The sequence below is a fragment of the Callithrix jacchus genome, chromosome 4 (genome assembly GCF_049354715.1).
Source record: "Callithrix jacchus isolate 240 chromosome 4, calJac240_pri, whole genome shotgun sequence".
NCBI classification, from domain to species: Eukaryota; Metazoa; Chordata; class Mammalia; order Primates; family Cebidae; genus Callithrix; species Callithrix jacchus.
Window position 1 is genome coordinate 164,110,380 of NC_133505.1, and position 27,655 is coordinate 164,138,034.

The following is a 27,655-nucleotide window of genomic DNA, read 5'->3' on the forward strand; positions in this document are numbered from 1 at the left end:
GCTGTGTGTCGCAGAATGCGTAGCAGCATGCTGGCCTCTACCCACAAGGTCAGTAGCACCCTCTTAGTGGGGAAATGGCTCTAGGCAGTACCAGGGTCCCCCGGGGAAAGAGAGGCAAAACTGCACCCCCAGAGCCCCTGCCCCCAGCCTCTCATTGAGAGCTGCCGATCTGAAGGCACCCTAGTTGTCCGGAGGTGGAGGGAGAAATGAGGCTCCTTCGGATCAATATTTTTTGCTTTGTGTTCCTTGTATTTAAATTCACACGAGAAAGAGCCATTCTACAAGAAACGGGCAGAGTTGTTTCAGCTGCAGATGGACTCTGCGGGGACTGGAGGAAAGGTGGGATTTTCTTCTTTCAGGTACTCTTTTTTTTTTTGAGACAGACTTTCTGCCCAGGCTGGAGTGCAATGGTATGATCTTGGCTAAGCAACCACCACCTCTTGGGTTCAAACGATTCTCCTGCCTCAGCCTCCCAAGTAGCTGGGATTATAGGTGCCAGCCACCACACCCAGATCATTTTTGTATTTTTAATAGAGACGGGGGTTTCACCACGTTGGCCACGGCTGGTGTTGAACTCCTGACCTCGTGATCCACCTGCCTCGGCCTCCCAAAGTGTAATCCCACGCTGGGATTACACGTGTGAGTCACTGCTCCCGGCCGAGGTACTCTTCAAAAGGACACCCTAACCCTGGGAGCCACGGCCAGGGATGAGACCTCACCAAGCCAGATGAGGTGGGTGACAGGGTTTATGGTCCCCCAGGAGGCCAGGCCTCAGCGGGCTGGGTTTGCCGGCTCTGCCCCGCCCACACTCGTCTTTCCGGCCAGCTCCCACCACTGCTGGGTGCCTCTTCACTGGTTCACGGAGAGACGTTGTCACTGCCTTGGTCCGTGGAAAAGCAGGTTGCAGGGGTGGATGGGAGTGATCCCTGTTTTGGAAAAATAACACGTATCACCTTACACACACTCACACGCAGAGGGGAAAACGTGGCAGCAGACGCCAAAAGGTTCCTACAGTTATTGGAGGAAGCTAGGATTTCAGGTGCCTTTTTTTTTTTTTTTGGTTATGTTTTCTCATTTTTTGACCTTGAACATGTAGTTACATAAGTAACTACAAGAAAAAAAGTCATTGAAGGAAGTAGGCAGGAAATGGCACCTTAGAACCCAAACTTCAGAAACACCTCGTAGATCTCAGAGGCTCTAGGAAAAGCCGGCCCGTGGTTGTTGGGTTTTGGCACCCACCGTGCTGCGGGCGGGCCTGGGGGCTGAGCGGTTCGGGGTCGGGAGCGGGATACACGTGGGTAAACGAGGGACTCCGGGAGGTGCGGCTGCGGGCGCTGAGGCCTGAGCGCTCCGGGGAGCACGCGGGGGGCAGGGGCGACCCCAGGAGGGGAGTGGCGGCCACGCCCGGGGACCCAGGCTGCAGCCGGAAGGAGGCTCGGCCTCTGCGCCTGGGGCGTGCAGGGAGATGCCGGGTGGGCGCGGCCAGACTCGCGACCCGGGGACCACCGGACCCGCGGCCACGCCGTCAGGACGCGCTGGAGGGAAGGGCGGGCGGGCTTCTGAGGACAGTCGGGGAGATGTCGCCTGGGCGTTCCAGGGGACCAGACAGAAAACGAAAGAGCAAAAGGCAGCCGCGGCCTCCGGCGAGGGGTTATCCCCGCAGTCGGGGTCCCGGGCGGGGGTGAGGCCGCGGTGGGGACGCGCCGCGGGGCCTGGCTGTCAGGTCGCCTGCGCCCCGCTCCGTCCGCCCCGCCCCGGCCGGCGCCTCGGCCGCCCTCTGCTGGGCCAAGCGAGCACCGCGGCGGAGCGGCGGCCCGGGAGCGCCGAGAGCGGGGAAGCGGCGGCGGAAGAGGCTCGGCCTGGAGGGCCCGGGCCTCGGGGGCGTCCGGGGAGCGGGCGGGGGACATCTGTCAGCGTGGGCCGTGCGGGGCGCCGAGTGCACGGGGAGGGCTGAGGAGCCGGGAGGTTGGGAGGGACAGCGGGTGAACTGGAGGATGCGACGCGGCGGCGGACAGGTGGCCTCCGAGGGACGGCCCCGGGGCGGTGGGAGGGCGCGGGCGGCCCTGGAGGCCTGGGGCTCCTCTGCTCCGCCAAGACACCGAGGCTTCCAGCAGCAGATGCGGTTCTGGAGGCGGGAAGTCCGGAGTCCAGGTCCCAGGAGGCTCGGGGAGAATCCGTTCCAGGCCTTTCTCTTGGCCTCTGGGGCTGCAGGGTCCTCGGTGTTCAGGGCTTGTCTCCCGTCACTCCAGTGTCTGCCTCTGTGGCCACACGGCCCTGTGTCCCTGTGTCTGTCTCTCCTCCTCTTACAAGGACAACGGTGGTCTTGGAGTAGAGCCACTCTCATCAAATACGGCTTCATTTTGGTCGGGCGCAGTGGCTCACGCCTAATCCCAGCACTTTGAGAGGCCGAGGGGGGTGGATCACCTGAGGTCAGGAGTTCCAGACCAGCCTGGCCAACATGGTGAAACCCCTTCTCTACTAAAAATACAAAAATTACAGGGCGTCATGGCGCGTGCCTGTAATCCCAGCTACTCAGGAGGCTGAGGCACAGAATCGCTTGAACCCGGGAGGCAGAGATTTCAGTGAGCCGAGACCGTGCCATTGCACTCCAGCCTGGGTGACAGATCGAGAATCGGTCTCAAAAAAAAGAAAGAAAATTCACACACACACACACACCGGGCGCAGTGGCTCACGCTTGTAATCCCAGCACTTTGGGAGGCCGAAGCAGGTAGATCACCTGAGGTCAGGAGTTCAAGACCAGCCTGATCAACATGATGAAACCTTGTCTCTACAAAAAATTAGCGAGGCTTGGTGGCCGGTGCCTGTAATAATCCCAGCTACTCCGGAGGCTGACAGGAGAATCGCTTGAACCCAGGAGGCGGAGGTTGCAGTGAACTGAGATCACACCACTGTACTCCATCCTGGGTGACAAGAGCGAAACTCCATCCCCCAGCCACCCCTCTCACAAAATATATACGGAAAGGCCCGGTTTTAATAGAAGTCTTCAGCACTGAAAGCCTCAACACCAGGAGTTTGGACTTTAACATACCTTTTGTGGGGACACAGTTCCGGGTATTCCCGGTGGGTGTGCAAAGTCCACAAGGCGCCACTCCCAAGGCAGAGAGAACCTTGAAAGTTGCCATGGCGTCACCTCACTGGAGTGGAGGATTCTGATCACTTGTACTTCCCAGGGAGGGACAGGCCTGGGGACAGCTTGGGGTTTGAGATCAACCCATGTATTGTAGGCAACAATTATTTTATTCTCAAAAAACAACCATCCCACAAATACCCCTCCTTCACTTTCTTTAGGTAGAAGAGTGAGCCAGGTTCACTGAGGGAAAACAGAGAAAGTAGATGATAAAGGTTTAAAATACCAGTGCCCCATGGTGGCGGCACATGAAAGGCGCATCTGTCAACATAAGTGGGGTGGATGTCACTGTCCAAGTGGAATAATGCCACATGCCAGCCTTTCTGGACTGATGACTTTTGCCATCACTTTTTAGGTTTCGTTTCATAGACTCATCGAGAGGGGTGCTCTCTCAAAATCTGGCCTGCAGTTAGGACGCAGTGCCTCTGTAAGTGGCAGGTGATCTGCTTGTGTGGCTCAGAAGACGTGGAGAGTCTGGGCCTCCCTTGAGGAGGGGAGCTTGGAGAGGATGTCCTTTGGCCAGAGGCTCCATACTCTGGCAGAACCAGGAGATGGGACGTTCTGAGGAGACACGACTGTGGCAAATAAACAGGATCGCTGTTGGAAGAGGAGGGCCTAAGTGTCCAGAGGGGATGAGGGTGGGGAAGAGACCCCGGGGTCTCACAGCCCAGGAGCAGGACCAGACTGGCTGTGAAAGGATTGAGAAAGACAGGGTGCAGGGGCTGCATGGGAGAGGTGTGTGTGTGTGTGTGTGTGTGTGTGTGTCTCGACTGCTTCTTTTGAACAATGTAGCATTCTCTATTACAACTGCTACATAGCAATAGCCTTAAATGACAAAGTATCTAAACTCATAGAACAAGATTTCAAAAAATAAAGGACTGAAACAAAGGTATCCACTGGGTTCTCTCTCACGGTGTGTTCTCCGCCTCCTGAGTAATCCCAGCACTTTGGGAGGCCAAGGCAGGTGTATCACCTGAAGTCAGGAGTTCGAGACCAGCCTGGCCAACCTGGTGAAACCCCATCTCTACTAAAAATACAAAAATTAGCTGGGCGTGATGACTGAGGCAGGAGGATCGCTTGAACCTGGAACACAGAGGTTGCAGTAAGCCAAGATCATGCCACTGCAGTTCAGCCTAGGCAACAAAGCGAGATCCAGTCTCAACAAAAGAGAGAGAGAGAGAGAGAAAAGAAACTTCCTTTGTCCTAACCTGGGAAGCTCAGGGGTCTCTGCTCAGCCAGAACCGAACTCTCTTTAGATTTAAACTCACAGCAGAGGAGACTTCGTTTCTCTCTCCTGCACTCCAGCCAGCAGGGATGCCCTCCTTTCCTCTGGTCCCACTCATGGCAGACAATCAGGAATGACATGGAATCTCCATAGGAGCACATACATTCCCCCGCTGCTTCCTCCTCCACAAGTGACTCCACATTTCCTGGCCTCCCACTCCAGCTATTCCCAGCTAGCTAAGCATAATCCCCAAATTTTCAACAATGCTCGTTTAGGATGAAAACGGGGTGTCTCAAACAGCCACTACTTGAGATAAGGGTTTACAAACGACTTGCCGTTGAAAATTTTCATTTCAGAGCTCAGGGTTACAGTAACCCAGGATCTTTTATGGAAGGAGAAACTGAAAACTGAGTTGGTGCACAAGATGTTTTGTGTTGAATTTGACAAATGCCCAGTCAGGATTTCAGATACCTCCTGAAATAAAGCTACCAGGGGAAGATTTCAGCAGCATTTATTTTTATTTACAATTTATACCCTGTCAGCTTCTAAAAAGGATTGGAGGCAGCTTCCAATAAAAGACACATGCACAATAAGATTGCTAAAATGGGAACCGAAAATTGAAAACTCATGCTGAAGAAGGAGGGAGCCAAGAAGGTAAGACGAGGATGACGCAGGATTGGATTTAGTTCCGAGCTTTCTGGTGGCTAAAGCAAAGACGGAAATGTGAAGGCTGGCATGCGCTCCAGAATCTCAATAAAGAAAATAAAATTGTAACCTGTGTATTAGTCTCCAAGGGATATCAGTGTGTCTCCAGTATCATGTTCATTTGGTGACTCCTACCAGGGCCTTTGAGTGAGGTGACAGAGAGGATCCAGCTCTCCTGCCTGTGGCCAGCTTGGGCCTTTTTTTTTTTTGAGACAGAGTTTTGCTCTTGTTACCCAGGCTGGAGTGCAATGGTGCGATCTCAGCTCACCGCAACCTCCGCCTCCCAGGTTCAGGCAATTCTCCTGCCTCAGCCTCCCGAGTAGCTGGGATTACAGGCACACGCCACCATGCCCAGTTAATTATTTGTATTTTTGGTAGAGACGGGGTTTCACCATGTTGACCAGGATGGTCTCGATCTCTTGATCTCGTGATCCACCTGCCTCGGCCTCCCAAAGTGCTGGGATTACAGGCTTGAGCCACCGCGCCTGGCCAGCTTGGGCTTTAGAGTAAGACACCGGCTGCACCAGACCCCAGACAAGGGGCCGGGTCCAGCTCTCCATGTGGAGCGCTTGCTCTCGCAGCTGCCCCGCCCTGAGGTGGAGAATCCACAAGGCTAGTACCTGTCATTTCCTACTCAGTCAGTGCCGAGACCCCTGAGGCTTGGCCTTTTCCTGGTTCCATCCTCTCCGGTGTCCTGCAGGTGTTCATGCCTCTGGGCCTGGGGAGGGCCAGGTCAGCCAGTGGGGTGCAGGGGAATTTGGAATTTGGACCGCAGGCTGGGTGGTCCACAAGCTTGTTACTACAATCATTGTTATTTCTGATTCACTGCATAATTCTGCCGTTTTTATTTATAACGCTATTTGAGAGTTTGTGAAAAAGCAGCACCACCCTGAAAACACACAGTCTTCCTGTAGGCTAGGTAAGCTACAGCAGATTAACATTTTCCCCCAACCTTTTTTTTTTTTTTTGAGACAGTCTTGCTCTTGTCGCCCAGGCTGGAGTGCAGTGGGGCAATCTCGGTTCACTGTAACCTCCGCCTCCCAGGTTCAAGTGATTCTTCTGCCTCAGCCTCCTGAATAGCTGGGACTACAGGCACCTGCCACCAAGCCTGGCTAATTTTTGTAATTTTGTAGAGATGGGGTTTCAGCATGTTGGCCAGGCTGGTCTCGAACTCCTAACCTCAGATGATCCACCCATCTCGGCCTCCCAGAGTGCTGGGAATGCAGGTGTGAGCCACCTCAACTGGTCCATTTTTCTCTTCTAAAAGGGCTTCTTACCTGCACTTGTCCAGGTCCTGTGGGTTTAGAGCTTGGCATTTAAAGACCAGATTGGGCTGGTTGCAATGGCTCATGTCTGTAATCCTAGTGCTTTGGAGGGACAAGGCGGAAGGATTGCTTGAGGCCAGGAATTTGAGGCTTCCAAGAGCTATGATCACACCAGGGCACTTCAGCCTGGACAACAGAGCAGGAGGGCGGGGAGAGAGAGAGGGAGGGAGGGGGGAAGGGAGATAGGGAGGAGGGGGGAAGGAAGGAAGGGAGGGAGAGAGGGAGGGAGGGAGGAGGGGGGAAGGAAGGAAGGAAAGAAGGAAGGAAGGGAGGGAGGGAGGAGAAAGGAGGAAGAAAGAAAAGAAAGAAAAAGAAAGCTCAGAAAATGATATTAACTTTATATTCTTGCTGCCGTAGGCCAGGCCCGAACCTGCAGTCAGGGCCTTTTATGCTTTTATGGCCTGGCCTGGCCTTAACCTACCTTTCTTTTTCTTTGAGAGAGTTTCACTCTGTCACCCAGGCTTCCCCCTCCCAGGTTCAAGTGATTCTCTTGCCTCAGTCTCCTGAGTAGCTGGGACTATAGGCACATGCCACCATGCCTGGCTAATGTTTTTGTACTTTTAGCAGAGACAGGGTTTTTTGATGTTGGCCAGGCTGGCCTTGAACTCCAGCCCTCAGGAGATTCGTCTGCTTTGACCTCCCAAAGTTCTGGGATTACAGGCGTGAGCCACAGTGCCCAGCTTTTAACCTACCTTTCTACCTGTCTCCCTTTCTCTGTCCCGCCTGTCCTACCACTGTCACTACCTGGTCTCAGGCTCATTGTGCCACCAACAACTCTTGCTCTTTGTGCCAGCTTCTCCTGCTTCTCTGAGCTTCTCCTGTTTCTCTAGGCTTCTCCCTTTCCTCTGAGCTTCTCCTGCTCCCCCTGGCTTCTCCTGTTCCTCTGGGCTTCTCTTGTTCCTCTGAGCTTCTCCTGCTTCTCTGGGCTGCTCCTGCTCCTCTCTGCCTCATACCATCTCAGCCCATCTCCCAAGGCCCCTTCCTTTCTGGCCTCTTCCAGATCATTCTCTCAGACTGTCATCTGCACTGTCCTCTCCCTTTTCAGAGTCATCAGCCACACCCAGGTCTCGGGCAGTGCTCAGTGTGACCTTGTCTGCCTCTCCAATTATATCATAACAATCTGTGGCCACACCCTGGGTGCCCTCCTAGGTACTCCCCATGTCCTTCCACGTGGCTCCTGAAGGGGTCCAGGTTCTCGTGTGGTCATGCCTGTGCTCCTGCCCACTCCTCAAGTGCTCCCAAGGGCAGGGCCTGGGGGAAAGTATGGCTCCTGCAGCTGCAGGAGAGTGAGTCCAGAGGTGACAGGAGAGGGAGGCGGCCATGGAGAGTGACACCACCAATGCGGTTTTCAGTCCAGTGAATGCAGTCACTTTGGATTTGGGAGAATTGGGGCCAGTGTTGCTTCCGCTGTCCACAGAGGCCTCACGAATTTGTCTGTGCTAGCAAGTGAGTGATTAGCAAAGACGCATTCCTGCAACAAATCATGTCAAAAGCACCATTATCAGAACCACACAACAGGGCAGCGGTTCTCCAGTAACAGCAGCCTCGGGAAAACTGGGAGAAATATAGGCTCTCCAGCCCCACCCCAGACTGACAAAATCAGAAGCTCTGAGGGTGGGGCCAGGAGCCTGTGTCTTAACCAGCTCCCCAGCGATCCTAATTCAGGCTAAACTTTGAGAGCCATGAATCCAGGCAGGACACTGGGCATGTGTAAGCCTCCGCCTTTCCTACCGAGTGAACCTACGGACCCATTCACCCCAACACGGGTGCCAAGCCTTCTCCTGTCCCCCTCAGGAGCCCTGTGGTCTCTGAGAGCTCAGGTGTACTAGGGTGGAGAGGGAACTGTTGTTGGTCTCTGAGAGCTCAGGTGTACTGTGATGGCGCCTGGGCCTCCAGCAGGTGCGGCCTCTGAAGCCCAGGTCCGAGGGAGCTCCCACCAGCTGCATGTCAGGTGAAGGGTGGGCAAGGTCTGGAGGCCCAAGCATTGGGAGGAACCTTCCCTGATAAGTGTAAATAGTGTGCTCTGATAGTTAGCAGGATAAAACCCCAAATGCACCTAACACCAAATCCAGTGGGCCAGCAATCCAGGCTGGGAGCTTTCGGAGTGGGGTGCTGTGTGAAGCTTCATTTAACCCCCCCACAATGTGGTTCCGTGGGAGCAGGTGCTTGTTTCAGAGCTGAAGACAGGCCCTCATGGGGCCATTTGTCCAAAGCCATCCTGGTTGTCAGGGGTGTGCCTGTGGATGGAGGGGCCCTGGCTGGAAGTTAAGCTTGTGTATTAGGGTTCTTGAGAGACAGAACCAATAGTATCTGTCTACATCTATCTAGATAGCCAGACGAGAAGGGATTTGTTGGGAGAATTGGCTCACACATCTGTGGAGGCTGGGAAGTCCCACCAGAGGCTCTCTGCAAGCTGCAGGCCCTGGGATGCTGGTGGTGTGGCTCAGTCCCAGTCTGAACGCATGAGAACCCAGGGGCCACGGGTGTCAGTCCTGAGTGCAAAGGCTGGAGAGCCTGGAGTTCTGATGTCCAAGGACAAGAGAAGAGCATCCCTCCAAGAGGGAAAGACACCAACTTGCCCATCTGGGCACCCAGTTGTCTGGATGGTCCCACTCACATTGAGAGCGCATCTTCCCCACTTATTCCCCTGACTCCCATGCCAGCCTCCTCTGGAGATACCCCCACAGACACACCCCAAAATAATGCCTCACCAGGTTTCTGGTTTCTGGGTACTGCTTTATCCAGTCAAGCAGATGCCTAGAATGTACCATGGTGGCTGGGAGACTGGAGGAGGCCTGAGGGCTGGGGCCAAGTGGCAGAGGAGCTGGAATGAAGGGACACAGATCTCCCCTTCACCCACCAGTGGCCCTGGGGACCCCTTTCAGGGTGCACTGCCTGTTACACAGGTGCTGCACAATTTTCAAGTGTTTCAAGTGTTTATAATGGCAGGTTTGTCAGAAAGAAGTGTTAGCTGCAGAGACAATGTTTCTGGCATAGCACAGTGCTGAATAGACTGTTAATAACAGATAGGAAATAGATGAGGTTTGGGAGGTGATCGCTCCAGGTCCAGGAAGGATACTTCTAGCTGAGCAAAGGGCATTGGCCAGAACTCATAGGCCTTCCCTGGGGCCCAGAGCATGGGGCTCTGGAGAGTGGGCTGCCTGCTGGGAAAAAATCAACAACTTATCTGAAGGGAAAAATGTGGCTGGCAGATTGTCGGCACAGCAGAAGAATAGGTGAAACATGGAATTGGACACACATTGCCAAGTCACTGGTCAACATCTTTGTTCTGAAAGAGGAAGGGAAAAAGGCTTGGGTCAACTGACCTGCCAGGAAGCTATTCATCTGCCTCATCCTCTCCTCTCCGGAGAGCTGGGGCTGGTCCTGGTATAGGACCAGGCTGAGGGATCCCTGCAGGATATGTGAAGAAAGTTCTGGAAGTGAGGGTGCAGGGCACCCAGGTAAATATGAGAAGTCATGAAAAACCCAAGGGCTGTGAGCCCCTGCCCTGCCCTTCTTCCTGCTAAGAGGCTGGGGAGATGCCATAGTTTGTAGCAAGTGGACCATGAACACTCCTTTTCTGATGAATGAAATAAAATTCACATCTTGCTTTTCCAGGTGTTCTGTGCGGCAGGAGGAGGAACTGTCAGGCAAGAAGACAGAGAAAATCTAGGTGAGTCTGAAGACCGAGGCCCAGAGGGAGGTGTGATAACCTTTTCTGGCAACAAAGGATTAAATAAGGAGAAAGGGTGGGCGGAGCTTCAGCTCGGGGAAGCCAGTGCCCTAGCAATGCTGCTCCCTGATTGGAGGGAACTTGGACTTAGCAGCATGCACAGGAAGCTACCAAATGGCTTTAGAAAGGATTCCTGAGAAGCCGGCACAGTGGTAATCCCACACTTTGGGAGGCTGAGATGGGTGGACCACCTGAGGTCAGGAGTTCGAAACCAGCCTGACCAATATGGTGAAACTCCATCTCTACTAAAAATACAAAAATTAGCCGGGCATGGTGGCATATACGTGTAGCCCCAGCTACTCCAGAGGCTGAGACAGGAGAATTGCTTGAACCTGGGAGGCAGAGGTTGCAGTGAGCCGAGATCACACCACTGAGCTCCAGCATGGGCAACAGAGCAAGACTCCATCTAAAAAACAAAACAAAAAAACAAAGGAAGGTTTCCTAGGGCAGCACTCAGAGCTGCATGCTTCCTGAGTACTGTGACTTAGCTCCTTGTCCTTACTGGGGATGCCACTGTCTTTGAGAAGGCTTCTGCCTCCCTTTGGCCTGCCTGTCACTGGCCAACGCGGATATCACCACTGAACAGCATGGCACGGGGTTCCCAGCCTCAGGCCTTGAGGTGGCATAGCTCTTTGGCCACAGGGCAGTGACTATGAGCAGTGATTTAGAAGTTTGGAACCACAGAGACTAAAGTCAATGCATCCAGTCAGAATGGCCCAGGGCCCATAAGATTCTCAGCCTGTCATTTATTTGAGAGAGCTGTTTTTAATTTTTGTACTTAAAGCCCAGGCACGGAGTAGGGCATCACACATTGATACTGGAAGGGATATTAACCTGGCAGCTCAGACTTTTCTAATAACTCCCGCTGCCTCCTGGCAGACACAGCCCAGGAAAACCAGCTGCCCTGGGGTTTTTCAGGCAAGGTAATTAATGTGTGATGGCACTCCACTCAATGATTTAGCGACCAGTGAAAAAGTAAGATATCACACTGAAGCTTATATCAGGGGCACAAGTTGGGTAGATTAGGTGGAATTATTGGACTTTCTAGGGCATGTTGATTTCACTGGGAGGCGGATGGTGGGCTGGTGTCTGTCTAATTTCTTCAGTGAATGTGCCCAGGTGACCCTGGCCCGAGATATTTCTGTGTGACCTGCCTAATCCTAGGCACTTTCTGTAAAACTCTGACTTAGGTTCTCTGGCTACAAAACAAAACTCTCCACCCCGGGGGACGAGGAAAGAGCCTGACTTCTAGGTGGTGTTGCCGATACTACAAATAGGAAGACAGTGAGGTTTCCAAAATGAAGGGAGAGGTGCAGGGAGGTTTTTTTAGGTCCTTTGCTTTAGGGAGAATGCCACCCCCCACTCCTGGCCCCCATCATGCCTCCAGTGCCTGAGCAGGACACTGGCTGGTCCTGTGCAGCAAGACCGCCACCTTCTCCTTGGTTGGATGCAGGGCCATTGAGCATTATCTGTCTATACGGATCGTCCTGCAGAACTGTGTGTCTCCTTCTTCTGCTCAGTAGGTCACAGCTGGTGAGTGCAATGGGATCTTACCAGATGCCTTTCATCTTTAAACTATCAGCTCAAGGGGCTGGGAGTTAGAAACCCCTGACCTTGCAGCCTATGGCTGTAAAAGCCCAGGACATCCCCCCAACCCCACCCCCTGCCAAAACTGCTTTTTCATTTTCATTTTGATGTGATTTTCATTTTCTTGAGTTTAGGTGGTGAAGGCAAATGTGGTCAGCATAGACGAGAAGGCAAATGCCAGTCTCCCAGGACCTGCTTGGGTCCTCTTCCCAGGGAGGAGCTCCTCCCTCCCCTCTTCCCTCCTTCCTTTCTGTTCTTCCTTCTTGAGTCTGCTAAGGGCTATGATGGGCTTAGGCCTGAACCCAAAGAAACAGCCCTGGGTGAATGCCCTCTTCCCATCAAGGCTGTGGATGTTTCTCTAGGGCCTCACCTGACCCTGCATTTTCTAACCCTGCCCTTCACGCCCTTCAGTAACATTTAGAATATTGAGAAGTGAAAGCTAACCATGCTCACTGAATATGGATTCCACCCCAACTCAGAACCCTTACATTTTCACAGTTCCCAGGGAGGATCTCTGTATGTGGGAGACACTTGGAAAGACAGGAGAACCTGGCTGCGGCTGGTCTGCTGCAGAGCCACACCCTAGCAGGCAGAAGTGCGGTTTTATATCCTACTCCATATAAACCTGAACCCAGCCCTCCTGCACACATTCTCCACTGCGGAGCCAAGCCTCCCTGTCACTCACTGTGTCTCATGCCACGTCCAAGCATCTCTGTGACACAGGGAGTTGACAGACTTGGCCAGGTGTTGATTCCACACCATTTGTTGAGTCTTTGAAAAGAGAACCAGAGCTGGCCCATGAGCAAGCTGAGCACAGAGGTTTCCTCAGTCCTTATCTTCTGACAAGAGGTCTTGAGTTTTCATGAGATTTACTCACTAGAGTTGTCTTAGCTGTGTAACCTCTTTCCTGACGTTACACAGGAAGGATCAGAGTAGCTGTGGCCGCCGTGGCCTGATGGGAGATGGAAAGACAGGGAGACGGAGGCTGCAGGGACGCCCACCCCCTGGTAACACTCCCCAAAGGCTCCCGATGGAGAGGTCTGCCACGTAGACTCTGCTCCAGAGTAGGAAACATGGTGGGGGAGTCAGCCCCTACAACAGGGTCAGTGGGAGGACAGCCAGCAGCAATAAAATCAACACATTGCCATCACCCAGCTTGGCAGAGCAAAGGGGCAAAGTGCAGTTTGGCACAACTCTGTACAGACCGCCAAATTCAAGCTTTCTTTTAGAAATTCAGTTTTGCCAACCTGTCCTCTAAAGGCAGGGCATGCGCGAGGGCTGGTAATGCAGACATCGTCTGAAGGTGTCCTGAGGAGGGTCACCTATTAGGCTGCAAACCTGGAAGGCCACGCTAAGCCTGGGGTGTCAGAGGCAGCATGAAGGTACATTTTTTGAGTGTTTTCAGATGAGCAGGTAATTGGTGTTTTGAACGTGCCAAGCTTTCTCAGTTTGCCTGACTTAGCTTCTTAGGAATCCATTAAGAATGACCTTTACCCTTACGTCTTTAAATACATTTAATACACTCACCTGCCTATTTTTTACTATTGTTCTTGTTTTTTGTTGTTGTTTTTAAGTAACTGATTGTGCCTCATCAAACAGTAATGAAGGACGAAGGCCTCGAGCCGGCTTATGTAAGAAATATAAATCAAGGTCCTAAATCACTAATAATTGGGTAGGAAAGTTGAACTATATGTGCTTCCAGGTAACTGTGATTCTAATTTTCTCCAGAACTGAGTTATCTGCCATCAGACAAAATTTGCTAATAGCCTCACTCATTATTACAGATTCCTGCCACTGCTTGCGAGAGACGCTTGCTTTCCTCTTCTATGCTCACAGAATCGCGGCCTTGGGCGATTAATCCTGATAACACCAAGAGAGACCCGAATACTTGCTGTATCATTTAATGACTCTTGGCAGAAAGGAAAAACACTTCACTTGAACACGGTATTTTAAAAATATGTATTTTACTAACTTTCATGGCAAATTTAACTATTTGATGAAATGCCTTTGTATATTACTTGGCTGATTTTCATTTGTACTTAACAATTTGTCTTAAAGATGATACATGAAAATGAGATGAAAATATACAATGTTCCCCATAAACCAAACCTAGGAGAGATGAAGTGTTGCCCCAGTGAAACTGCTGAATTCAATGGATTTTAATTACTTTTTGTCCCCACAGGCTCCCCCGCTCCCACCTTAATTTCTTCTATTTTCCTGTTAGGTTGCAATCATTAATTTCAAGTTTGGTCCCATACTATCCATGAAACGAAACAAAATGTGTGACAGCCGAGATGATTCAGTGCCACCTTTGACTAAGCAGGCAAGCGTCCTTTTCAATGCCAGCCTATGCCCGTGCCCTGGTGGGAAGGTGGTGGGGATGGCCCATGGCCCTCTCAGGAGCCGCCCGCTTCCACGCCCTTAGACCACAGTCCTCCTAGTGATGGGCTGCCCGCCGTCTCGGGAGGCAGCTCCCATCCCCTACTTTCAACTCTCAGGTTGTCCGGAAACCACACTCTCTTGACTCTGAACATATCAGCAGCCCATGGATTCCTTTTCACAGGGCAGCAGTAACTTACCAGGATACATGTTTTCCCTTGAATGAATCCCGAGGTCTCAGAAGCCACTCCTTCCTGCCTGCTTTCTCTAATAGCTCTTTTGAGTGCTGAGACTCTAAGTGTAAAGCTTAACACTCAGCCAGTGGAAGCAACAGCCTTACCGAAAGCCTCCTTAATGATGGCTTAGGCAGGAAATGGAAATGGCTTGCGTTATCCATCCTTTAAAGCATTTCTAGTGCTCAGCCTCCATGAAATGGATTGCTTATAGGGAGATAATGTCTGTTCTATTCCTTTTTAAGTCTGTGAAAAATGTCATCCTGGTTAATAGGGTGATTAAAACTCTTTATGCTCCAGGAGATAAATGTGATTATGTTTGTCAAACTCTACCCAAGATAAAGACAGCAAAGAAGGCAAACTTGAAATTCCATCACATTTCCTCTCTTCCATATCCAGGGACATTCAGAGCTCAATACACAGATGGTACGTCTCATAAAGAATAACATTATCTGTTAAACATTTTTCCTTTCCATTAACCAATTTAACAATATGCCTCTGGTACAAAAGGAATAGACAAATGACGAAATCTTCTGATACTCAAGTTCTGACTGTGGAGAACAGCACTTGAGTCATACTGCTTTTCTAATTTTCATCTGTGTGTGACTTCACTTTTGCTTTTAAAATGCAATTGGAGCTGAGGCTTGTTCCCTCTTCTACGGAATTAGTTCCTGCTAGCCTCCCCTCTGCACGGGATTCATCGTTATTTTTACGGGAGTCCCTCTGCCATGGGTCAAGGACAGCAGAGGTGATGTATGAGGGTTTTGTAGACATGAGACATGCCACTCTAGTAAGTATGCAGACACTCCTTCAGCAACACATGTCTAGGTGTCCTCTGTGCCAGCCCTGTGGGAAAGCAGCGCCCCACCATGGCCCCTGGCTCCTTCCTAGGGCCTAGCTGCCTTCAGCCCGATGTGCAGCAGCCTCCCCAGCAGTGCTGACACCAGTTTACAAGGCCCTGAGATGGGTCCCTACCCTCAGGGAGGCTACAAGGCAGGAATCCATGAAACAGAACCACAGTTAACAATGATTTCTCCTTTAACACTCCAGACAGGTGGGAGAGTCTCCTTTTTCCTACCCCGTGGAGGTCTTTAGAAACCACTCAGCATTCTCCAGCTACAAAAAGTAAAACCCAGATTCCAGCTGTAACAGTTTTAGGTAGCACCCATTCTTTTCTTCCCCCACGTCAGATGGGTAATTCAGTGCAGCCGTTGTAACAAGGCTGGAGGGCCATCTCATGCGTGAGCCTGGAAACCTACGGTTATGAAGCACCAAAGGATCAGGTGGTGCGCATTCTCTTCAGGGGAATCTAGATTCAGACTAATTGTGTGGACGAAAACCTGTTCCTCTGGCTCCTGCCTTTCCTTCCTCTCATTCAAAGGCTACAAATCTCCTCTCAGAGATTTAGTTAACATGAAAGGCCAGTGAAGTTTTTGCTCCCCGCATTCACCAACCAATTTCCCAATCCTTTCCTTTCAGTCTTGGATTTTTAACAGATTACATATGAATCCCAGATGCTGACGACACCTGCTTCATTAACAATACAGCAATTTTAACAGGGTAACATGGTCTAGAGAAAAGTGTTACATTACGTATTTGACATTTCATTTAAAAATCTCCCTTAGATAGAAGGTTTCATGATAACAGAAATTTCAAATGTCCTTTATTAAGCCTGATTGCTGATTAATTAGAGCCTAGGCAAGTAGAAAGAAACGGCACAACTGATACTTAACTAAAGGTTACTTCTCTGGACATACTGACATATTAAAGTATTTCTCTTTTTAAAAATATCTAAAAATGCAATTGCACTAAAAATAATTGCACGTAGACATTATTCTCCGTCTGTTTTTTTGTAGGAGATCATGGAAGACAGGAGTGAGTTGGGTGTGCACATAGAATTCATCCTAACAGCTTCATTAGGGAGGTGGCACCAAATACTTAATATTGGGACTCAGTACTCAGGTGACTTTCCGGTTAAAAATGTTGAAGACAGCTGACAATTGGGCTTTGTTTCACTTTGACAACTGAGACAAAATTACAAACTGTCAGTGTTCAGAGATCCGGACCAACTTCTCAAAAAATACTTTTTTACCTCTGATATCATCATTATTTTAGCCCAACTGTGCCTTCTGGAGTGATCATAACTCATTGCTGGCTTTTTAAGTCTAAGAATTTACAGAGCCTTCAAGCAAGGGCATCACGTAAGTAACTCACATGTGTGTGCTGGCTGTAAATCACAGACCGCACTCAGGACAGGAGAGCAACACCCATCTCCTACTATTCAGGACTTACCAGGTGACTGTCACTTTGTAGTCTGGCTAACCGGAATAAGACTTCCAAATTCTGTTATATACTGACAAGAAAGGCTCTTGAAACTCCTTTAATTAGACACACTGCAGTACTATTGCTATTAGGGAGTCTGTTTCATAACTTTTTTTATCATACTTTTATTATACACTTTTTTTTAGGAATGAAACTCGGTTCAACTGAAACTTCGTTCAACTGTTACAAACAGAATTATTTCCTCTGGGATCCCCTCCACATAAGGAAGGTATCCCTGTAACTACTATTTGTAAATAGTCTTCTTAACTTTGAGAAAACTTTACCCTCCCCAACACGCACACACATACTCTCCTGTGATGAGGAGGCCGAATGCTGTCCAGCGCATGGTTCAGTCAGCAATCTGTCATGTTCCTGGGGAGAAATCAGTCCCTGTCCCTTTGCTGTCATGGTGTCTCCAGAGCCACCCCTTTCTGTAACAAGCATTTTGAAATTCATTCATGCTCATCTCATTTGGATTTCAATGTTTCTTCCCACTCAACAGCCGATTCGGAGTTCTTAGGAATTGCTGGAAATATTGATTGCATTTTACTTCGAAATTCTTTCATCTAAAAGAAGAAAAACAATCAGTTATCAAATGCTAAAAGAAGGAGAAAACAGCTATTAGAGATGGCACTTTTGCTGACTGGCTAGTACTTCACGGCTCACAGATAAAAGAGCCAGGGAATATCAATAAAAGTTAGGGACTATATATATTCTAGGTACCTTGAAAGAAAATGAAATATACTTCCTTTCTTCAAATATAAAGTTATTATTAAATAACATAAAACTTCACTCTTAGCTGGACATGGTGGCTCATATCTATAGTCCCAGCTGCTCAGGAGGCTGAGATGGGTAGATCACTTGAGCCCAGGAGTTTGAGTCCAATATGGGCAACACAGCAAGACTCCATCTCTTTAAAAACAAACAAACCACTCTTAATCTACAAGGCAACATGTCCTAAACTGTCAACCCTTCATAATTATTATTCCCTCCCAGGAGAAGAATGTGTATTGTTGGCTTTCACATATAAAGATGCAGTCGAGGATGGGATTTCTATCTGAACAAATAAATATAATTAGGTCAATCAAAGCTAGAATTTTAGAGACAGAAAGGGCAGAGAGAAGAAACTTAGTAGTTTAGTAAAGAATAAATCAAGGAATGGTAGCTAAAGCAGAATGTTCTCAGATGTCAGATAGTGGTGTTTTTTCTTTGAGGCAGGGTCTCACTGTGTTGCCCAGGATGGAGTGCGGTGGCACAATGGCTCACTGCAGCGTCAACCTCCTGGGCTCAAGCGGTTGTCCCACCTGACTGCCCCCAAGTAGCTGGGACTCCAGGTATTTGCTAATGTTTGCATTTTAGGTAGAGATGGAGTCTCGCTATGTTGCCCAGGCTGGTCTCAAACTCCTGAATTCCTGCAGTCCCCCCACCCCGGCCTCCCAAAGTGCTGAGATCACAGGCGTGCACCACTGTGCCCAGCCTAAGAGATCTCAACACGCAGCGTCCATGCAGTATTATTCCAGTTCACCTGGAGCACCTGCATCCACCTAAGTGCATAACCCCATCAGGTGGGACACTGATTTATGGAAGTCAAGTCAACTTTACACTGGCCAGTACTAGTAACACTCTCTGATTCATCCTGGCTGATCTACAGACGGTCCTTCTATGAAGATATTTCAGCACCACCACAGCACTGCATTCCAAATTTTTCTCATCAGCCATCTGCCAGTCATATTTTCCTAAGGATAGAGATTTCCTTGATCAGGTTTGTGAAGTACCCTGGACTCATCTGCAAAATGCAAGTCATTTCTTAGAGTGGTTATTTTGAGAATCAGCTAATATTTCTTTAACGTTGATGCTTATTTATTTCAATTTGAGGCTGAATCTTTACCTGGTTTCCAAATTAAGGGGTGCATCTTGTTTGGGACTTGTAAATCCTAGACATTTACTCCTAGCACTGCTGCCAGCAGCATGGACTCTGCTCAAATCCTAGCTCCACCACCTGCGAAAGCTGCTTACTCTCGAAAGCCATGGTTTCCACATATGTAGAATAGAGACAGTAATTACCTGCTTAAAGAGTTGTGAGGATTAAGGCGCATTTAAAGCATATAAAGCACAGCATCTAACACATGGAAAGTGCTCAATACACATTAGCTATTATCACTGCTGTGTTATCAAAATAAGTGTGCTGTATTCTAAGAACAAAGCTCACATGGATATAAACATTAGGGAATGTCTGTTAAGTACATTACTTTATAGCCACATATCATTTTGGTTTAAGTATTCTGTCACTGGAAGATATGTAAGGTCTTTCTTACATATTACATGTTGTCTGTATCCGTGCCAACCATCTCAGTGTTCTGGACCCAGACACTAATGTTGAAGATACACAGCTCATGGATGTCTCTCTCCCCACTCCCTCTTCCATAAAGAACTCATTGCTTTGTCCAAAACATTAATATCGCCCCCACTGAGGAACTTTGCATAGACTTTTATAGTTGAAACAGACATCTCTCTGGCCAGGGTTGGCAATGTGCTGCCTGGTTCTTTTACAGCTAAGCCAGATGACACAGTTTTCAAATAGGATGTCAGATGGCCAAGACATCAACAGAATCTCAGAGGAGGAGAGAAAAGGGTGGTGAGGACAGGGGAGGGGACCGGAGGATGCCACTGCACTCAGTCTGGACAACAGAGTGAGATTCCATCTCAAAGCAAAACAAAACAAAACAAAGACACGAACAGTGCTCCCTAGTGCTATGGGCCACCATTCTCACCTGTGAGTCCCAGTGCCTTGGTGTCCACAGTGCTGTGTTGTATATTCACAGAAAATACCACTGTCTCAGCTAGTAGTGCTCAAATGGAGTGTCATGACAAATGGAAAGTGTATTATAAGCAATTTGTCACAAATATGGACATTCTGTAGATACAATGGCTTTTTTAGATATTAAAACAGATTCAGGATTATGCCTCTAATAATATTATTCTTGTTCACATTTCAATAGCTTCTTGAAGGGCCATATAGCCAGTAGGCCGGGAGTGAGACCAACCACTGATGCTGCTCAGAGGGTCCTTACTGTATACCAGACATGCTTCTCATCCAACCCTCCCAACAACTGAGCGGAGTAAACATCATCCCTCTTTTAAAGATATGGTGATGGAAGCTCAGAGAAGCTAAACAATGGGCTGTGCCATGGCTGGTAAGAGCAGATCCGACCACTCTGAGTACTTACTCTGAGTACCACTTGAATATGCACACGGGACATTGCTACACATTTACCATGCATGTCTTGGTAGGGGAAAAAACATTTGAAAACATTTGGTCTAAAATACAGTGTGCTGAAAATTACTTAAAAGCTTCAGGTTATGTCCCCAATTTAATTAATTTCAGAAAATCCTTAACCATCAATTGGAATAAATAGGCAGTTGTTGGAATTCCAAGTTCTCAGTTTTAAAATGTTTTTGCCATTATCTGGCTCATTTGGCTTCTCTTTCTTCACTTGGTGCAGGACTGTTACTGCCCTCAACGCTGGGGGCGACAGGGATGGAAGCTCTATAGGATCTACTGACGAAAAACCCTTTGGATAATGTCAATAATTACAGAGTCAATGGTCATCTTCAACAATCTGGGACTTCTGCTTCTTCATAAAATACAACAGAATAAGACTATATAATACTAGTACTAGGAGATTAAAAAGCATAGCTAGGTTGTAAAATGTTGCTTGAACAGGAATAATATATGCCATTTGGGATCACTTATGTGTCAGGCACTGGACAAAACATTAGGCTCTGATTCAATCTTCACAACTCTATATGGCAGAAATTATTACCACCACTTTACATATAAAAAACCAGAAGTCAGAGAGGTTAACTTACCCATAAAGACATGGCTTATGAGTACAACTGGGCATGAGACATGCCCAGGACCTAGAAAGACAAAGTACCTCTGTATCTTCTACCCATTTGCCAGCTTTCACTAAAAATTACATAAAAAGCATAGATGTCTCTTTTAATGGTGACCATTTTATTTTGAATAGTATATGTTCACACGTAGCCAGTACTCACCTACTTTTGCATATAGGGGAGTTGTACCTCCCCACCTCCTTGAAGTTCGGTAACCATGTGACTAGTTTTGGCTAATGAAATATGAGCAAAGAATGTGTGTCGCTCCCAGGCTGAGCACTTATTCACAGGGGTTCGACGCTCTTTCCATAGCAGTCATGGAAATCTGTATTGCTCTGGTGGTGCCGAGCTAGCATGTGAGGACAGCTTTTTCCTCGAGAGTTGCTGAAACCCAGGGGGGGTTTACACAGCTGAGAAATAAACCTTTGTTATTTTAAGCCACAGATTTGGAGACTAGTTTTGACTACAGCATAACCCATCCTCCTCTGGCTGGCAAAGATGGTGAAGAGAATTATAAAATAGCCTTAAGGCATGCTCTGATGCCCTGTAATAGTACACTATGTTTGGCTGAAACACGAATAAAAACTAAAAGGCTGGATAAGAGGGAGCAGGTATTCTGCAGTTGAGCTCTCAAAAGCTCTTAAAACCATCTAGAACTGAACCAACTCTCTTCCCACTTTCAAGGAGCTCAGCACATCAGTGAATCCCATTGCATGACACTGCTTCCTGAGACATCAACATTTCTAGATATTTTCAATAAAGTAGTAAGGGAGCTCTGGTCAGGGTAGAAAAGGGGCAGTTTTTTGGAGGATCACTGTCCTGCTGGATAAATTGAACTAAGCAGGACTAAGCAGGTTTGGAGGGCAAATACTGACAGCTTTCACTTTTGACTAGTTTTGTTGCTATCCAAACTGGATCCTGAGATAAAATGTGTCTGAATATACTGTATTATTTATTTAATACTCAACTGCATTAGGAAAGCTAATGCGAATTTTTACATCTCAGCTTTCCATTTTCTAAGCCACTAATACTATCATTTAGGTAAATACCAGACATTTTTACTTTCTCCTCAACTTTCACTGTATGACATACATAAAGGCCAGAATCTGTAGTGAAGTTGATTTAGAAATACAAAGCAAACATGTAACTTTCTGAGAAATACAATCCTGAAGTATGCATCAAAATGATCAATTTTTATCATAGTAACAATAAGGCACAATTCAAAAGCAAAAACTTTCTGGAAACATGAAATAAATTGAATAGGAGGAACAACCTAGGAGCCTCTTAGAACCAGGACCACTTTGAGGCTAAGATCCAGCCTAGTAAGAATGATTTCTAACATGCTTCTTGATTTAATGTACTAATAGGTCAGGTTCTCAGGGGCAATTCTAAAATGACTTTCACTCAGTCAGGCTTTTATTTTTAGTAACTGCAAAATTTAGGGAAGTTTCCTCCCTGCCAAACAAACGACAGTAAATATACCACACCTCTGACTGTCAAGCCTCTTTTTTTTTTGAGATGGAGTCTCACTCTGTCACCCAGGCTGGAGTCCAGTGGCTCAATCTTGGCTCACTGCAACCTCTGCCTCCTGGATTCCAGCGATTCTTCTGCCTCCTGGATTCCAGTGATTCTTCTGCCTCAGCCTCCTGAGTAGCTGGGAATATAGGTGCGTGCTACCATGCCTGGCTAATTTTTGTATTTTTAGTAGAGACAGGGTTTCACCATCTTGGCCAGGCTGGTCTCAAACTCCTAACCTTGTGATCCACGTGCCTCGACCTCCCAAAGTGCTGGGTTTATAGGTGTGAGCCACCACACCCAGCCTGTCAAGCCTCTTTCTAAAAGCTTTCTCCATTACTGCATTAAACATTTTATAACAGCTACCATCAGATCATTATTTTCATATCTTAACCTAATGATCCTGCCTCACTGGTGTGCACACATACACACATGTGCACATGTACACACACGACCAACATGCAGCTACAGTCCCCACTTCATGTCTTTTTAATGACCCAGCTGAAAGGCCATCCCAGAGGAATGAAGGCCGTCTTAAGATGGATCCATTACAAAAAATACTTGTATGTTCATACTTTTATTTTTACACTGTAGAAGAAACTACCACTTTTTTACAGCATATACATGAACGTAGGTATAAACCAGTAAGAATGAAAGAAATAGCATATATCTAATGAAAAGAATCAGAATTTCCAGAACACAATAATACCTACATCCTACTTTTTGGCAACCACATGCCAACTACATATATATAACAAGGTAAGTGCTGCTATATCAGAGGTACCAAAAACACTTCTTTAGGAATTGTAAATAAGTACTGTCCAGCACCTGGATGCTAAATAAAAGAGCTGGAGGACTAAATAAATAGGAAAGTCACACTACCGACTTTCCTGTTTCCATCTTTTAGGAATTCAAGTTTATTAAAAATTCTGATATATAATCCTGTATCTATGATCTCTTCAACACTTTCAGAATGGTAGTTTTAGACAACTTTAAAGCTTAAGCTCCTGCTGAACTTCGCAAAGTGTTTTTGCACTCATTTTCAGATGGGCCTCCTCTTCAGGGGTCAGCTTTGTCTTTATTTGGTTGGTAATACCATTTCTCCCAGGATACAAGGAATACTGAGGAATACTTCATCTATTCCATAGAGGCCCTTAATTGTGGTGGAAACTGATGTGTTCTCCTAAGATTCTTCAAAATACTTTGTTAAATCAGCTACAGATAGGCCAATGGCCCAAGAAGTATAGCGTTTCATTTTGATAATCTCATAGGCACTAGCAGTCACTTCTTTGTAGACATTTTTCCATTGCTCAGGATCTTTGTCAGTTCCTATATCAGAGTTCAGATCCTTCAAAGGGACACCGGCTATGTTTACTCCACTCCACACAGGAACACTTGAGTCTCCATGCTCTCCGAGGATCCATCCACAGCAGCTTTCAGAATGGATACCAAGCTTTTGTCCAATCAACAAACGAAAATGAGCAGTATCTGGATTACAGCTGCTTCCAACAACACAGTTTCTGGGAAATGCACTCAACTTCCAGGCTACATAGGTTAAGATATCCACTGGATTGGAAACAATAATCAGTTTGCAGAGGGGGCTGTACTGGCCAATACTGGAAATCATTAACCTGAAGATGGCCACATTTTGCTGGACTAAATTAAGGCACGTCTCTCCCTTTTCTTGGCATGCACTTGCTGTGATAATCACTAGATTGAAGTTTGCTGTGACAAGGTAATCTTGGCTACAAACAATATTCAGCATTTTCATGAAAGGGCTGCCATGTTGAAGATCCACTGTCTTGCCCTTCAGTTTGCCTTCATCAAGATCCACAAGGGCAAGTTTGTCACTCAAGCCTTTTAATAATATGCTGACAGTGCAGGCCATGCCCACCGATCCAGTTCCTATGATGGAGACATTACTGTGATGAAGCGGCTCCTCGGAACTGAAGCGCTCAATAAGCTCACTCTTCACAGTCGCCATCTTGCTCACGGGGATGAAGAGCCAGGTGTGCTTGAGCGGCATCAGCGCTGCCCGACAGGGACACAGGACCATCCCAAGGCACAAGAAATTCGCTCCTGCTGAGCTCACTCTCTGGATGGCCCGCACAACAGGCACAGTCCAACTCATAGCTGCTCACTCAAGAAGTGGAAGGAGAGAATGGAAAAAAAACCGTTGACCAGAACGTTGAGACTCCAAGAGCAGTGGGCAGCACCTTCAACCCTCTAAGGCGGGTGTGCACGACCCAGTGCCTCCAACACATGCTTTCCATGGGTGCTCAGACTAGGGCGGTGAAGGGCTGTTTCGCTAGCAAGTGATTTCTGGAGTTAGTTTTCCTAAGAACATTCTCATCAATAGTTGACATGCTTAAGAGGCTAACCCAGATCCCTGGAATTACGAGTTTTCTATTTTTAGTATGAATGCCAAGGAAATCAGGTTACATCTTCTGAACCGTGACCCTGCCGGGAATGACAGGGCCCTGTGCTTTGCAAACTGGTGGCTGCCTGCACCATCTCCCAGTGTCCCAGAAGTGGGCTCCTGCTTTCTGGTGTATTGCGCTGGAGGCCTATTTATAAAAGATCCCACTGCCTTAGGGCCACTTCTGGCCAGGACCCACACTGGGACAGTCAGCTGGAGCTTGAGCGGGGTAGGAGCCGGCTGGGAGTCACTCCAGCACTAAAAACTCAACAGGCAAGAATGCTACTTCTTTTCTCATGATGGAGGAAAGCCTTTGATTGTACGTCCCGAAGAAAAACGACTTCTCAGGTGAAAGTTGGTGATGTAGCCCTCAATTAAAATGAGGATATCTCTCAAGTGTCCTTAAAAGGGCAAATTTTAACCAATGTACAAATCAGATATCTGACCAAAGCAGTGAAATACATTATCTAGTGCAACGTGGCATCAGTATGCCTTACTTCTGCATTTCTTTGGGCAATCTTAAGAACTAAATTCCCCTAACATTTCTGAGGAGGTGTCAACTTCACATCTGATGAAATGCATACCCTAATAAGTCAAGTAAATTACAAAAGCTCTAATAAAAACGACAGCATTCTGACCATGCAACGGTTCCTCAAAACCTCCCCCTCTTACTCAACAGCAGTGTGCTCTTCTGGAATGGGCTCCTTGGAACATGCAGCCCCTCATGATCAGCAAACGATCTCTGTTTCAGAGTATTAAATACTGACAAAATGAATACTTTATATTTGGAATTGAAAATCTTTTTTTTTTTTTAGACAGAGTCTTGCTCTGCTGCCCAGGCTGGAGTGCAATGGTGTGGTCTCAGCTCACGGCAATCTCCACCTCCCAGGTTCAAGCGATTCTCCTGCTTCAGCCTCCTGAGTAGCTGGGAACATAGGCACACACACCACCACACCTGGCTAATTTTTGTATTTTTAGTAGAGACACGGGGTTTCACCACATTGGTCAGGCTGGTCTCTAACTCTTGATCTCAGGTGACCTGACCATCTAGGCCTCCCAAAGTGCTGGGATTACAGGTATGAGCCACCACGCCTCAAAAAAAGAAGAAAAAAGGCAGCCCAGGAGGAGAGGAACAGTAACCAAAGGCGTTGGTGAGGGTGGGAAAGGTGTGCCATCAGTTGAATTCCTGGCATCCTGTTTCAGGGCAACCTGCTGGCCACGTTTTCCTTATCAGTATGGATCAGACACCCTGTTCAGATGACAGAGCCACAAACTCCATGACACACCAAATCGTAAGAGCACTAGGTACATGAATTCTCTTAGCACTGGTAGTCAGATTTATGGTTAACATTTGTCAAATTAAAAACTGCAGTTTTAAAAGGGTCGTCTTTATTTAATGGTGGCTAATGTTTTAGAGAAATCCTTTAAAAGCAACAACTTTTGATAGCTTTCATTTCTTTTATCTGTCATAACCTGAAATGTTTTAACCTGGTGCCTGTTCCCACCATCCACCTATAATGATTCCTTTCACCAGTCAAGTCATTTTCCAAGCTAAGTGTTCTTGAAAATGAAATTCAAGGACATAAAGACTCTTTGCTGGATGGCTACTTTCTATAGTCATTTTCTTTCTACAGTTTGAACCTCTTCAGAAATACAATCTCCATAATAGCTGCCTCTTCAGTTTTTCCCCTTAGCCACAACTAAGTCAATCTTAAGGTGGGGGAAAAACTGTTCAAAATAAAAAAAACACACCAAACAAAGCAGCTTTTTTATTTACAGTAAGTCTTGAGATAAAAAAGGAAAGCACTAACAAAGACAAACAGATGTATGTGACCTCCAGAGAAGATTTAGGTCTACTGAAAGATGTGGCAAGCCAAATATAGCTAGCCAGCTCCCTAGTGACTTCCTATCTTAGGTGGCTCATTATTCCTTCTGAATTGAAAACCTGACTCAAATAATCTATTCAAAACGCAGTACAGTATTATAGCTAATGGACGATTACACCTCAGTACTTTCGGTTATACCGCTTAAGAGGGAGGAAACAGGAAATGAAAACAACCAACAAGCCCCTGGGCCAAGAATGGCTGCAACTAACCCATTATTCCTTTCACCTGGATTCACACCCAGCTCTCAAATCCTCCTTTTCCTATCTGGGAGTCTAGTTCTGATACTCCATTCTCTTGCCAATCTTTGCCAATCCCCTAAGCAGAACTGACTTTCTAAAAGCCTATGTCACCACTGTACTTTGTACCTCTCCTTTATAGGATTTATCACACACAATTAAATGTAAAATACTTATGAATGTGTCACTGCAAGAAGGGTCACCTTTGGTTTATCAGCATATCCCTGTCCTCCAGAACAGAGCTGGGCACATGAATAGGGATTTGGTAAATGTAGTAGAAGAGAATGAATAACTGTAGAGCTGAGCAAGCCTGGAGAGTGGCCTAAAAGGTGAGACAGACTGCACCTAGAAAGAGTTCCAAAAATCCAGGTAAGTAAAATGGGTAGGTGGCACCCACTGGGGCATCTTCAGAAAGTTGATGCAAAATTTCAAGTAAAGCTTTGGCTAAGCTAAAACATTTTGTGGCTATTTTCAAAGCCCATATCCACCTTTACCAAGTTAAAACGTTAAAAAAAAAACCCTACAGTGCTAGAAATGCAGTGAAACAAATACACAGTGGTAGAGAGACTATTTTTATCCTTTAAAGTTATTTAAAAATGTTTTGTTCTTTGGAAAACTTTAAAAAGGGACACAATGAAAGCAGTGTTAATTATTATAAGCTGATCTGAAATCAGCCACGAACTCACCAGCATGCAAGGGGAACATTATATAAACACAATTATTTTGAAAGTCATCTTCATGATTTGAAAAATCATAAAATACAAATTGTAGTTTTAAAATAAATTGGTGGGCTCTGCTTCTATTGCTCAGTAATTCTCACATGGGGGTCTTTGCAAATCCCAGCACATGAAAATATTTTCCTTTGTCAACAACATTGGGAAGGCTGGAGGAAGGACCAGCAGAGGCCCACAAAGAATAGAAAAAAGGCAAAATGTCAATTCAAAGAACAACATGGGGATAACTTCCTGTTTATGGTATTTAAATATAAAATGAATTGGCAAGCTCTTCTAATAAATAACCACAATCACATTTTTGTTCTTTGAAA

General features: G+C 47.2%; 1 protein-coding gene, 1 long non-coding RNA gene and 2 pseudogenes across 2 annotated transcripts in view; 1 reads left to right on the forward strand and 3 right to left on the reverse strand.

Annotated features, from left to right (window-relative positions):
- LOC108591331 (uncharacterized) overlaps positions 1-13,667 on the forward strand; it is a 47,803-nt gene extending 34,136 nt beyond the window's left edge. Inside the window, exons 2-3 of the long non-coding RNA XR_008480900.2 lie at positions 10,022-10,076; positions 13,508-13,667. This is a non-coding gene — a long non-coding RNA (uncharacterized LOC108591331). The remainder of the gene's footprint in view (positions 1-10,021; positions 10,077-13,507) is intronic.
- Positions 13,668-13,670: 3 nt separating this feature from the next.
- TMEM242 (transmembrane protein 242) overlaps positions 13,671-27,655 on the reverse strand; it is a 30,966-nt gene continuing 16,981 nt past the window's right edge. Inside the window, exon 4 of the mRNA XM_002747143.8 lies at positions 13,671-17,223. Coding sequence (XP_002747189.2) covers positions 17,125-17,223 — 99 coding nt within the window. The 3' untranslated portion in view covers positions 13,671-17,124. The remainder of the gene's footprint in view (positions 17,224-27,655) is intronic.
- Positions 15,520-15,615, reverse strand: LOC118153409 (small nucleolar RNA U13; annotated as a pseudogene).
- On the reverse strand, positions 22,921-24,344 carry LOC144582225 (L-lactate dehydrogenase A-like 6B; annotated as a pseudogene).